Genomic DNA, 12,960 nt, shown 5'->3' with positions numbered 1-12,960 from the left:
GGGGAGCTCAAAAATCTTGATTCTGAAAATCTGAAAATACAGGGGGAAAGTTTGCATTTGGAAAAGGAAGAGACATATCTAACTAAGAGCCAAATGTTTAGGTAACAGAGAACAACACGTGAAGTGCTTCTTTAAATGTGTGGGATCGTGTGGGCTTCACATGAAATGTACATGTGAAATGTAGGGATGGATGACATGCTGATTTAAGGGATGAAGGTTCAACAGCACCATTGGGTGATTTTTCAGATTAAACCTTGGAGAGTTTTATGGCAGCACATTCCTAAGTTTGACCTTTTCTTTCTGAACAAATCAGAGGCTCAGTTTGTAACATATTCCACAAGTTTCAGAGCAAGTTTTAAATTGAACATACTTGTTATTTTTGCAAAATTTGCCTTTGATGGATCAAACATATCGGTGATGCCAAGGGACCTTCAGCGGCTCCTTCAAATCTGTTTGTGCTACAGCTGTGAACCTAGCACGAAAGCAGAAAATAGGGGGAAAATCAATATACTATAAATGATATAAAATGATATAATCAGTGCCAGTGGAAAAAAAGGTGTACAAAACAGATCCTTTTTAAAGTACACTCTGAACACCTAATATCTTTAATTTGAATCCCAAGATTTAAGTACCAGGTAAGTAGAGAACAACTCATCTCTCAAACACATATCTGGCAAAAATAGCACAGTAATCAGCAAGTAGGGGTGTCCTTACCCTCATGGGCAACAGGCTCCCCATTCCAGTCCTAGGAAGATCTACAGAAGCACTTTCTCTTATGCTGATGAGGAGATGCAGGGTTGCAATAGGGAAGAAACTTTGTATGCTATTGCAAGTTAATCATTAAAGGGGTGTTGCCTATAAGCTTAAATTACACATAAATGGCCCATCTCTGGGAACCCTGCCTCCCAGGTAATAGAGCATTAAGCTAAAATACTTCTGTTTAGCCTCACAGTAACTATCTTGACCAGGCCCACCTGTGAATGACTGCAGGAAGGAAGAAACGAACACATTCCCTCTGGAGGCTGATGGGAACCAGGAAATGTTTGACTTTACTCCCTCCCCTTTTAGTATAAAAGAAGCCTGAATTCTAACTCAGGCAAGATGGTTCTTTGGGACACTAGTCCACCATCTTCTCTAGTCTGCTGGCTTTCTGAATAAAGTTGCTATTCCTTGATATTTCTTGATTTACTGGTCTGGTCATGCGGCGAGAAATACAAGCTTGGACTCAGTAACAGGGTGTTGATGAGTGTCTGGTATTCTGGAATATCTAACTGTTCTTCCCCATACCCAACCACAGAGCTATGATCTTGGCTGCTGTAAGAGCCACCATACTTACTGGGATTGGGGATGGTCAAAAGAGAGGAAATACATTCCTGCTAGTTCGTGTTGGGATTTCTGGAAGCATTTTACCATTACATTTTACCAAACAGGGGCAAAACATTAGGAATGGTATTCATTTGAGGTGTGATATGGATTTCTTGGACATTTGTGGACTATCTGGCGTTATAGCTATAGATATGTAAATGTCAGTTATTAAATCTATCATCAGAGGACGTTTTACCAGATTTTATCACATCCTGTGGGAAAGCGGCAAGGCTAAGTGAGCAGATTCTCATCACAGATGGGCTATTATGGTAATTTATATGGTAATTTACCATTATAACTATAATTTATTTACATCACCAGCTTCTTCATTTATGGCAAGCACTGCCTATGTGAAGGCTTATTTTACAACAAAAAGAAATACTCGGGCTTCCCTGGTGGCGCAGTGGTTGAGAATCTGCCTGCTAATGCAGGGGACACGGGTTCAAGCCCTGGTCTGGGAGGATCCCACATGTCGCGGAGCAACTAGGCCCGTGAGCCACAACTACTGAGCCTGCGCGTCTGGAGCCTGTGCTCCGCAACAAGAGAGGCCGCGATAGTGAGAGGCCCGCGCACCGCGATGAAGAGCAGCCCCCACTTGCTGCAACTAGAGAAAGTCCTCGCACAGAAATGAAGACCCAACACAGCCAAAAATAAATAAATTAATTAATTAATTTTTAAAAAAAAGAAATACTCTTGGGAGAATTACTAATACTAATAAGAATTACTAACACTTATTATGAATGTACTCTTCTGATTACTTAACTCAGTGGCTAGAGAATTAAAAGCTATTAGAACTGGAAGGTATTGCCACCACCACTGAGGCCTGGGTGGTTTAAAGCCCTGGGTACCGACAAAACAGTAATGTTGAAAAGTTTATAAAAAGGGGACATTCACTGCCTGCCTCACAGATCTGGGCAAAGTATTCTCTGACCTGTTAGAAATTTAGGAATCAGACAGAATTTGGGATTCCTTTCCCCTTGGTTTCAAGTCCTAACAGTTCAGGTTTCATTTATATTATACTTTTAGGGTATAATAGAAAAACTGCCCTAGATACTAATGTAAGAACTCTGCCTGGGTGGCTTCAAAATATTTCCTATCTTTTGGACCTTGGCCTTTAGCAACTTGCAGCTAAAACTTAAGTGCCTAAGATGAAACTCCTTATCAAAACACACGGAGCACTACTAAACTTTCTTGTATTTTCAGCATACTATCAGATGATGATATGCATCTGCTTTTCAGTCTTTTGAACAGTGACCTATATTAAAAGCCCTTGTAGTGGCACAAGAGCTGTAGTCTTGTGAGGCTTAGAGACCAGGCTGCCTTCTTTCCTTCCCCATCATCACTATCCTGCCATATAAGAGGCACAGGGATTGAAAACCAACTTTTACAAAAGCACAGCCTTGTAGTCCCACCATACAATTTCTGCAAAATAAGGCAGGTTTCATGATATATCTATTTCAGCCTTCAGTTGTCCAGTAACTGACACAATCACTCCCAGGGATCGAGTAGTCCTGTTGTTTTCTCTTTTAGGGAAGGGGGCTACTTACTTGGGCAGGATGACCTGCACCCTCTTGGGCACCATGGTGCTCATCCAGCTGTCTATGGTCTTGGTGCTGATGTGCGGGATGATGGCCGAGAGTGGGGTGGAGCTTTCTGTCGGCAGTGCGATCAGCATGCTGATGCTTTCCCCGTGGTAGGGCAGCTCGATAAAGTTGTACCATAAGTCACTGGGGGTGCTTGTAGACCCTAAAGAAATCAGAGGCAGGTTCAGTGCATCCTTGGTGACTTCCAGAAGGGGCATGAATGGTTGCTGATCACCAGGGTAACTTCAGAGGGAAGAGAGCAATTCAGGTTGAGAACTTCCCTATTCTAAAAAATAGCTTGCTTAAAAAAATCCTCAACAAAATACTAGCAAACAGAATCCAACAACACATTAAAAGGATCATACACCATGATCAAGTGGGATTTATCCCAGGGATGCAAGGATTCTTCAATATACACAAATCAATCAATGTGATACACCATATTAACAAATTGAAGAATAAAAACCATATGATCATCTCAATAGATGCAGAAAAAGCTTTTGAAAAAATTCAACACCCATTTATGATAAAAACTCTCCAGAAAGTGGGCATAGAATGAACCTACCTCAACATAATAAAGGCCATATACGACAAGCTCACAGCAAGCATTGTTCTCAATGGTGAAAAACTGAAAGCATTTCCTCTAAGATCAGGAACAAGACAAGGATGTCCACTCTCACCACTATTATTTGACATAGTTTTGGAAGTCCTAGCCAAGGCAATCAGAGAAGAAAAAGAAATAAAAGGAATACAAATTGGAAAAGAAGAAGTAAAAGTGTCACTGTTTGCAGACGGTATGATACTATACATAGAGAATCCTAAAGATGCCACCAGAAACTACTAAGCTAATCAATGAATCTGGTAAAGTTGCAGGATACAAAATTAATGCACAGAAATCTCTTGCATTCCTATAGAGTAACAATGAAAGATCAGAAAGAGAAATTAAGGAAACACTCCCATTTAGCATTGCAACAAAAAGAATAAAATACCTAGGAATAAACCTACCTAGGGAGACAAAAGACCTGTATGCAGAACACTATAAGACACTGATGAAAGAAATTAAAGATGATACAAACAGATGGAGAGATACACCATGTTCTTGGATTGGAAGAATCAATACTGTGAAAATGCTACCCAAAGCAATCTACAGATTCAATGCAATCTCTATCAAATTACCAATGGCATTTTTTACAGAACTAGAACAAAAAATCTTAAAATTTGTATGGAGACACAAAAGACCCCAAGTAGCCAACACAATCTTGAGGGAAAAAAATGGAGCTGGAGGAATCAGACTCCCTGACTTCAGACTATACTAAAAAGCTACAGTAATCAAGACAATATGGTACTGGCACAAAAACAGAAATATAGATCTATGGAACAGGATGGAAAGCCCAGAGATAAACCCACACACCTATGGTCAACTAGTCTATGACAAAGGAGGCAAGGATATACAATGGAGAAAAGACAGTCTCTTCAATAAGTGGTGGTGGGAAAAATGGACAGCTACATGTAAAAGAATGAAATTAGAACACTCCCTAACACCATACACAAAAACAAACTCAAAATGGATTAAAGACCTAATGTAAGACCGGACACTATAAAACTCTCAGAGGAAAACACAGGAAGAACACTCTTTGACATAAATCACAGCAAGATCTTTTTTGATCCACCTCCTAGAGTAATGGAAATGAAAACAAAAATAAACAGATGGGACCTAATGAAACTTAAAAGCTTTTGCACAGCAAAGGAAACTACAAACAAGACGAGAAAGACAACCCACAGAATGGGAGAAAATATCTGCAAACGAATCAACGGACAAAGGATTAATCTCCAAAATATATAAACAGCTCATGCACCTCAATATTAAAAAAAAACAAACAACTGGATCCAAAAATGGGCAGAAGACCTAAATAGACATTTCTCCAAAGAAGATATACAGATGGCTAAAAGCACATGAAAATCTGCTCAACATCATTAATTATTAGAGAAATGCAAATCAAAACTACAATGAGGTATCACGTCACACCAGTTAGAATGGGCATCATCAGAAAATCTACAAACAACAAATGCTGGAGAGGGTGTGGCTAAAAAGGAACCTTTTTGCACTGTTGGTGGGAATGTAAATTGATACAGCCACTTTGGAGAACAGTATGGAGGTTCCTTAAAAAAATAAAAATAGAATTACCATATGACCCAGCAATCCCACTACTGAGCATACACCCAGGGAAAACCATAATTCAAAAAGACACATGCCCCCAATGTTCATTGCAGCACTATTTACAATAGCCAGGTCATGGAAGCAACCTAAATGCCCATCGACAGACGAATGGATAAAGAAGATGTGGTACATATATACAATGGAATATTACTCAGCCATAAAGAGGAACGAAACTGGGTCATTTGTAGAGACATGGATGAATCTAGAGACTGTCATACAGAGTGAAGAAAGTCAGAAAGAGAAAAGCAAATATCGTATATTAACGCATATATGTGGAACCTAGAAAAATGGTACAGATGAACTGGTTTGCAGGGCAGAAACAGAGACACAGATGTAGAGAACAAAGGTATGGACACCAAGGGGGGAAAGCAGTGGGGGGTAGGGGTGGGGGTGTGATGAATTGGGCGATTGGGATTGACATGTATGCACTGATGTGTATAAAATGGATGATTAATAAGAACCTGCTGTGTAAAAAAATAAAATAAAATTCAAAAATTCAAAGAAAATAAAAAAAAAATAGCTTGCTTACAAAGTCAAAGATAAGGGCAATTATTTCTTCCTTCCCTGGTAAAGAATTCTTTAGTCTAGACATGTCTTAACAGAATGCCTTTGGCCATCACTAAAGTCATACTAATTCTGTTGAGTAGAATTTAACTAGATCACAAGGCACTTAGCATACAGGGCTTTGCAAGTTGGCCCTTATCATATGGATGAAGGAATGAATCTGAGCTGCCTAAGAACGATTCTTTTGGTGGTGTCTCTGAATGCATGTGAGGAGGAGGGAGGATGGGTGGGGGTAAACAGCTTCCACTGTTTAGGGTCCACTCCGTGCCAGGCCCACACCAACCACCCCAACGCAATTAGCCTCTACAGCGCCCCACGAGGTAGGTATACGCAGTCCTATTTTACAGCTGGGGAGGCTACAATTCGAGAAATTACGTAACTTACCAAGGGACACACGGCTAAAAGGTGGACCAGGACTCAGTCCGTCTAATGGCAAAGATGATCCTCCTTCACTGCCTGACTTCCTACTCGCTCTTCATTCATTCCAGTAACTACCATTAGGGCTTTTTGATACTTTATGGTACTTGTGCTTACTGATGAAAACACAAGAAGGATTTAAACCAGCATTTCTCAGAATGTCGTCTAGAGAACACACATCCCTGCAAGACGTCCGGCAGACAAAACAGATTCCACATCCCAGGAAGTTGAGGAAGCCCCAGACACTCAATTCTTCCTGCAGATTCAAAATATACACCAATGCTAGAAAGGCTCTGAGATATCCCGAAGAAAACTGTTTAACTCTAGTTATTCTCAGGTTTCCAAAACTAATTTGATCTTAGAACCCTTTTATCCCCGCTTAAAATGTTCAAAACATTTAGCAACTGAGCAGCACAGCTGAGCACTACCCATCCGAGTGGACGCAAGTGCAGACATGATAGGCACTGGAGAGAAGCCCAGGGCATGAGCATGGCGCCCAGAGGGGCCATGAACTCCCGGGAGAAAAAGCCTCCCACAGAGCATGCCTTAGGAGCCCACAGAACCTTTACATTAGACATGCGATGGGAGAGTTGTAAGAATTAACCGGGTGAATGGAAAACCAGCATTTCTAGATGACGGTGGATGTCTGAAATGTCTTCTGAAACACTTCCAACTTTTGAAGAAGACCTCGGTGATCTTGCTGAGGTTACTTAACCTCTGTGTGCCTCCGGGTTTGGAGCATGGAGAGACCAGGGATATTGCAGTGTGTAGTGCTGTGATGATGAGATTAGAAGACATATGCATATAAGGTACTCAGCAGGGCCTGGCCCACGGTGGGTGCCCAGTGAACACTGGCTCCCTCTCCCTCCTCCCCTGAATGACCCAGAAGGACAACATATTTAAGAACGAGAGAAAAAAGAAAGTGAGTTTCTCTCATGATTGCCACTTGTCTTTTCTTTGGGGATGACTTTGCTAATCACTGCAACTGAGACAAGGAACTTCAATAAGCCAGTTGTCCATAGACAGGGGTTGGGATGGAGGCACCAATGGAGAGAGAGAGAGAGAGAGAGAGACAGCGTACTGTGTCTTCGTTATGCAACAAATACTTTTAGCTGTAAAATATGATAAGAATGGTGAAGCTCTTAGAATACATGACACTACAGGATGACATGACAGCTTCTCCTTGAGGAAGAAATATGCGGGCAATTCATGGGGGTGCTCGGTGTCTCAGGTCCCCATGTGCCGCCCTCGCCTGCAGGGCTGCTCAGGTACCCAGGGTGACTGGCCCCAGCTCCGGACACATGTGGACTCTCCTTCTTGCCCGGGTCCTGTCTTGGGGCTGCCTGAGAGTCCAAGATGGGAGCCTTCACCTTTACTATTACCCCACATGATAAAATGGTCTCAGCAGGAACTAAAAAATTGATTGGAAAGTGAGAAAAAAACCCACTTCCTAATAAGCCCTTTAATCCTCAAAGAAAACATTAGGTTCCTACACTGGTAGAGCTCATTTTTAGAAACTGCGAAAAAGGGACTTCCTTGGTGGCGCAATGGTTAAGAATCCACCTGCCGGGCTTCCCTGGTGGCGCAGTGGTTGAGAATCTGCCTGCTAATGCAGGGGACACGGGTTCGAGCCTTGGTCTGGGAGGATTCCACATGCCGCGGAGCAACCAGGCCCGTGAGCCACAACTACTGAGCCTGCGCGTCTGGAGCCTGTGCTCCACAGCAAGAGAGGCCGCGATAGTGAGAGGCCCGCGCACCGCAATGAAGAGCGGCCCCTGCTTGCTGCAACTAGAGAAAGCCCTCGCACAGAAACCAAGACCCAACACAGCAAAAATAAATTAATTAATTAAGAATCCACCTGCCAATGCAGGGGACACAGGTTCAAGCCCTGGTCCGGGAAGATCCCCCATGCCACGGAGGAGCTAAGCCCGTGCGCCGCAACCACTGAACCTGTGCTCTAGAGCCCGCGCTCCGCAACGAGAGAAGCCACCACAATGAGAAGCCCGCGCACCACAACGAGGACCCAATGCAGCCAAAATAAATTAATTAATTAAAAAAAAAAAAAAAAGAAACTGCGAAATGTGGGAAGTTGTTAATAAATGACTGCTCCGGGGCATGACAGCATGAAAGTCCCTTTAATTACCTTCTACTACAAGCAGTTTTGTGGATTTCTGAGTCTTAAGGAACTGTTCAGGCTATACTTAAGTAGAAATTGAAATATACATTTGAAAAAAAGAACCACAACAAGTAGACCTGCTGTATATAGTAGTCTGTATTCAGGCTTCAGTGGAAAGGGAGTTTGGGGAGAGTTGATGGGGAAGGAGGAGTGATTTAAGCAACTGGGTGAGTGTTGGTGCCATTTGCTGGGTGAAGGAACACTGCGGGGAGAACTAGATGGCAAGGGCAAGTATATTTATCTGTGGAAGCAGAACTTAATAGACAACTAATTAGAGACAGAATATGGATATGTAGGTATGAGTTGGAAACTCAGAGGAGGGTGGAAGCTAGAAACATATTGTATATTCATAGACACACATGTATATACACATACATATGTATGTTTGGAATTCTTTGTGGTCTTTTTCAAAGCAGAAAAGTCTCTTAAATCTAAATCCATAACCATAAAAACAGAAAATTTGTAACAACTTTGATTCAGCAATTCCTATCCAAGGACATTACCTTTAGAAGTTCTGACACAAATATCTAAAGATTTATGTACAAGAATGCTCACTGTAGTGTTGCTATAGGAAAAAAGTAAATGGCCATCCCTAAGGTATTATGATACATTTATAACATTATGGGGCGTTATACAGCTGATAAAGGATCAAGTAGTTCCACGAGAATTGACAATAAAAGGTTTTCCAAGATAGACTGTCTATTGAATAAACAGATTACAGAATAGAAATTATGGTGTAATCCTACGTATGCAAAAAAGTTGGACAAATTTTACATATCCATAGACAAAGCCTCAAATGATATGCATAGAAAAAGCCTCAAAACGCCTAGCGCTTAATAGGGCTTTTTATGCTGGGAAATGGGAATATAGAGTAACATTTACTTTCTGCCTTATATACTGTTGTATTTGAGGACTTTGCAATGAATATGAAATACATTTCTACTAATTTTTAAGGCTTTTTTTTTTTAATGGAAAAGTCTCTGCCCTCAAAGTGCTTACACTTTATGGGGCTTAAGTCAGAAGAGTTTTCCCCTCCTATTTTCTACCCTCTCCCTTAATGTTATTAAGGAAATCCTCTCAGAGACCTTGATGATATCTTGGAGGAAAAGTCAGGAAGGCTGAAAAATAGTAAATGGAAGGACAATGTTTCAGCAAAGTGACCAAAGGTGGCGAGGCTTGGCTGAGGCCTCACGAGGCGCTGGGCCGGTGGCACCAGAGGCTGAGTGAGTGACTTCAGGCAGCCTGGCCTGGCTCAGCTATCAGGACCACATGCCTCCCATCCCTGGCTGGTCGCGTGGGCCAGACTGCGATGAGACAGGACGAAAATGGGTGACTGGCTGTGTGGTCTATAGTCATGAAAACAAATGACTCCTTGGGGCCACCACAGATGGCTGAGCTTTCTCCACAAGACAAACCTGCCTTGTCTTTCCATGAAAAACTGCTCTGCTGGCCAAAGAGGGAAACCTGGGAGCAGATGACACTACTGGACTCTGTCTCCTGGCCCACGAAGGAGCTGGGTTCCAATTCCAAGTTACTCAGTAAAAACCCATGACACCGTAGAAAGTGGGGGCAGGAAGGATGGTCCCAGACCACCTACAGTGTTTACTTGGCAGGGAATGAGAGCAAGGGGACTTTCATGTTCTGTTCTGAATTCAGTACAGATCAATCAAGGTCTGACAGCTAACAGACAGGACACCAAACTGGGTCAATTCAGCAGAGTTTAATGAAGGGACCACTTATAAGGCAAGGATAGGGTACAGAGGAGCCATTAAGGATGGTACCCTGGGCTACAAACAGTGGGGCACCATTACCAGCCTTAGCCTTGGAGGGGCCAAGGGTAGGGGCTGGTGGCCCAGAGAGGAAGAGCCCTTGGGCAGGTCCTGATGGCAGGAGACCTTGGGTGGAGGGATGCTGCGGCCCTGGCGATGCAAGGAGAGGGCTGGGAAGCCAATGTCCGAGCCCACCCTCCTCCCTTACCCCATCACCTGCTGGTTCACACCACTAGCCAACCAACAGGAAGCCAGGGGAAAAGGGAGCCCACTGATGCAGTCTCCTGGGAGCTCAGAAGAGGGTGGAGAAGGGAGGGCATGAATCAGGGAAGGTGGGGGAAGAGATCTCCCACACTGTGGAGCTGTGGAGTTTGAATCTTGGACCATAAGAATGTATTTGTGTCTTACTTTCCATAAGGCACACCACAAATTCTTAGACAAATCAGTTCTTAATTGAAAAGCCACCTGGATATGTAACTCCCTCTCTGGGAACATCCTGTATATTCAAGAAAAGCATCTTCCATTCCTACAAATACAAACATTTCAATCTTTCATGGGAATGCCTATAGAAGCCTTGCTGATTTATTCTTTACTGACTTATTCATTATTTTTCAGCAACAGAAACACACAGTAAATGAGGCCTTCTCGCGTTTTGTTTTATTAGAATGTGTACAAAGATTGACCTAAAATAAAATAACTGTGCTTCAGATAGGAGCCGGTGGCCATGATAGCATTCCATGAAGAATGCCCAGCATTCTTCCTGGGCAACGTAACCTGAGGATGAGTTCTGGACAAAAAGAGCCTTTCATTGGTCTCAGTTGTTTAGCACGCTACCTTTCTACAGGACTTTTTTTTTTTTTTTTTTTAATATTTATTTATTTATTTGGCTGTGCTGGGTCTTAGTTGCAGCATGTGGGATCTAGTTCCCTGACCAGGGATCAAACCAGGGCCCCCTGCATCGGGAGTGCAGAGTCTTAACCACTGAACTGTCAGGGAAGTCCCTCTGCAGGGCTTTTAAATACATATTATCTTGAAAAAATTTATTGAGTGAATGACAAAATTCTACCTGGAAGTTTGATGAAAGACATGGGGGAAGGAAAGTGACTTTATTGTGTCCCTAGCATGAGTCATTTCTTAATTTAAAGCATTAGGCAGCTGGAGAAATGTTGAGCAATGCTTGATCTAACGTATACTGTATACGCAAAGGGAATACTTGGGACCCACATGTCCACATATAGATTGGAGACATAAAGGCTGACTTATAGAGGAAAAAGAAGTTTAACTTAAACTGGACCACTGATACTTCAATGAAAGTCGGTTTAAAAAACAGTCACCAGCCTTAGTTACCTATGTGTGGTAATGACTACAGAGATGGGTCATTTTCTTTTTCCCCCAACTGTAAAACTGACACATGTTCCTGAAAAAAAATTTCAAACTCAAAGAAAAATAATCATTTGAAATACTACCACCTAACATTTTATTGAACATCCTCCAAGACATGTCTGCATGAATATATAGAAAGTATTTTACATAAATGAGATGAAACAGCCTCTGCTGTTCTGTAACTTGTCTTCTGAAATCAACCACATATTATATAACTTTCTGCTTATATAAATCTAATTATCATGTGTGTTCCACTACATGTACATGTATGGCTTCTATTTATTTGCTAGTGTGTGATTATCCTCATATTATAAATTCCTTGGCGTGAGACTGCTGAGGCGGGGCTTCTAGAAAGTCCTCCAGACCACGGTTCCCCACCACCAACAGCACCCAAGGGTGCCCACGTGGCCCCCACACCAGAGCCACGATTGGGCTTTGTCAATCTTCATAATTTTTGCTAATCTGATCAGTGAGAAAGAAATCTAATTTTTACTTTTATTTTTGATTTGGTAATGTAAGATTGCTAATGATGACTTGATAATGCATGCAGTATGTTTCATGTCCATTTACACTTCTCATTTTGTGAATTGTCCTGTCATCTTTAAATTTCAACCTAAAAGCGTTACATGTGTTATACATTAATACATAACCTTTGTAAATAACGCAGAGACTTACCATGAGCTTTTAAAATATCCTGCCGTCTCCTCCCTGCCCTTTATAAAAAATAAAAAGGCAGATTTGCTCTTGAGCTAAGTGACAGCACCCGAGGGCCTTTCTGCGGCTGGCGCATTCTAGGACAGAGCCTCGCTGAGTGTGAACTTACCACACCGGAACACGGAGAGCTGGGCCAGCATCGGCACTTGGTAGGATTTCCCATCAGCTGCCACAAACGTGCGCTTCTTTGTGTTCTCAGGCTGAAACCGTGATTTCCATAAACCCTTAAAATACACTGCATTGACCAGGACCAGTCTGGTGAGGACACCGTCGAGAAGATCCGGGGACAGCAGATTGTCGATCATACCTGTGCAGTCAGAGAACAGACACAGAGGACACTCAGTACGGGCAGTCCGTCTGGGGGCAAAAGGCAGCTGCAGGATCGGGGGGAATGAAAAATCTGAGAAATTTTAAGATTCAAAGATTTGTAAAATTTAAAAATTCAAAGATTTTTAAAATTTCAAAGATTTATAAAAGAACTTTTACAATATCCTGTTGTCCCTTCTAATTTTTTTCTTCACTAAAAATTAAAAGCTGAAAACAAGCTAAAAATCAGAGAACCAGAAAAGACTTCAGAGACCCTCTATTTAGGGTTACCAAACTTTTCATCCAGAAATTCTTTTATAGGGGCTTCCCTGGTGGCGCAGTGGTTGAGAGTCTGCCTGCCGATTCAGGCAACACGGATTCGTGCCCCGGTCCGGGAAGATCCCACGTGCCGCGGAGCGGCTGCGCCCACGAGCCATGGCCGCTGAGCCTACGCGTCCGGAGCCT

At 42.4% G+C, this 12,960-nt stretch overlaps 1 protein-coding gene across 1 annotated transcript in view; it reads right to left on the bottom strand.

Moving 5' to 3' along the window:
* SERPINE2 (serpin family E member 2) overlaps positions 1-12,960 on the bottom strand; it is a 74,742-nt gene that overhangs the window by 6,162 nt on the left and 55,620 nt on the right. The window contains 4 exon segments of the mRNA XM_032636874.1: positions 371-425; positions 427-472; positions 2,913-3,111; positions 12,299-12,496. Coding sequence (XP_032492765.1) covers positions 371-425; positions 427-472; positions 2,913-3,111; positions 12,299-12,496 — 498 coding nt within the window.

The sequence above is a fragment of the Phocoena sinus genome, chromosome 7 (assembly GCF_008692025.1).
Source record: "Phocoena sinus isolate mPhoSin1 chromosome 7, mPhoSin1.pri, whole genome shotgun sequence".
In the NCBI taxonomy this organism is placed as follows: Eukaryota; Metazoa; Chordata; class Mammalia; order Artiodactyla; family Phocoenidae; genus Phocoena; species Phocoena sinus.
Note: the sequence above shows the minus strand (reverse complement) of the source record. Positions and strands in the feature narration are given on the sequence as shown.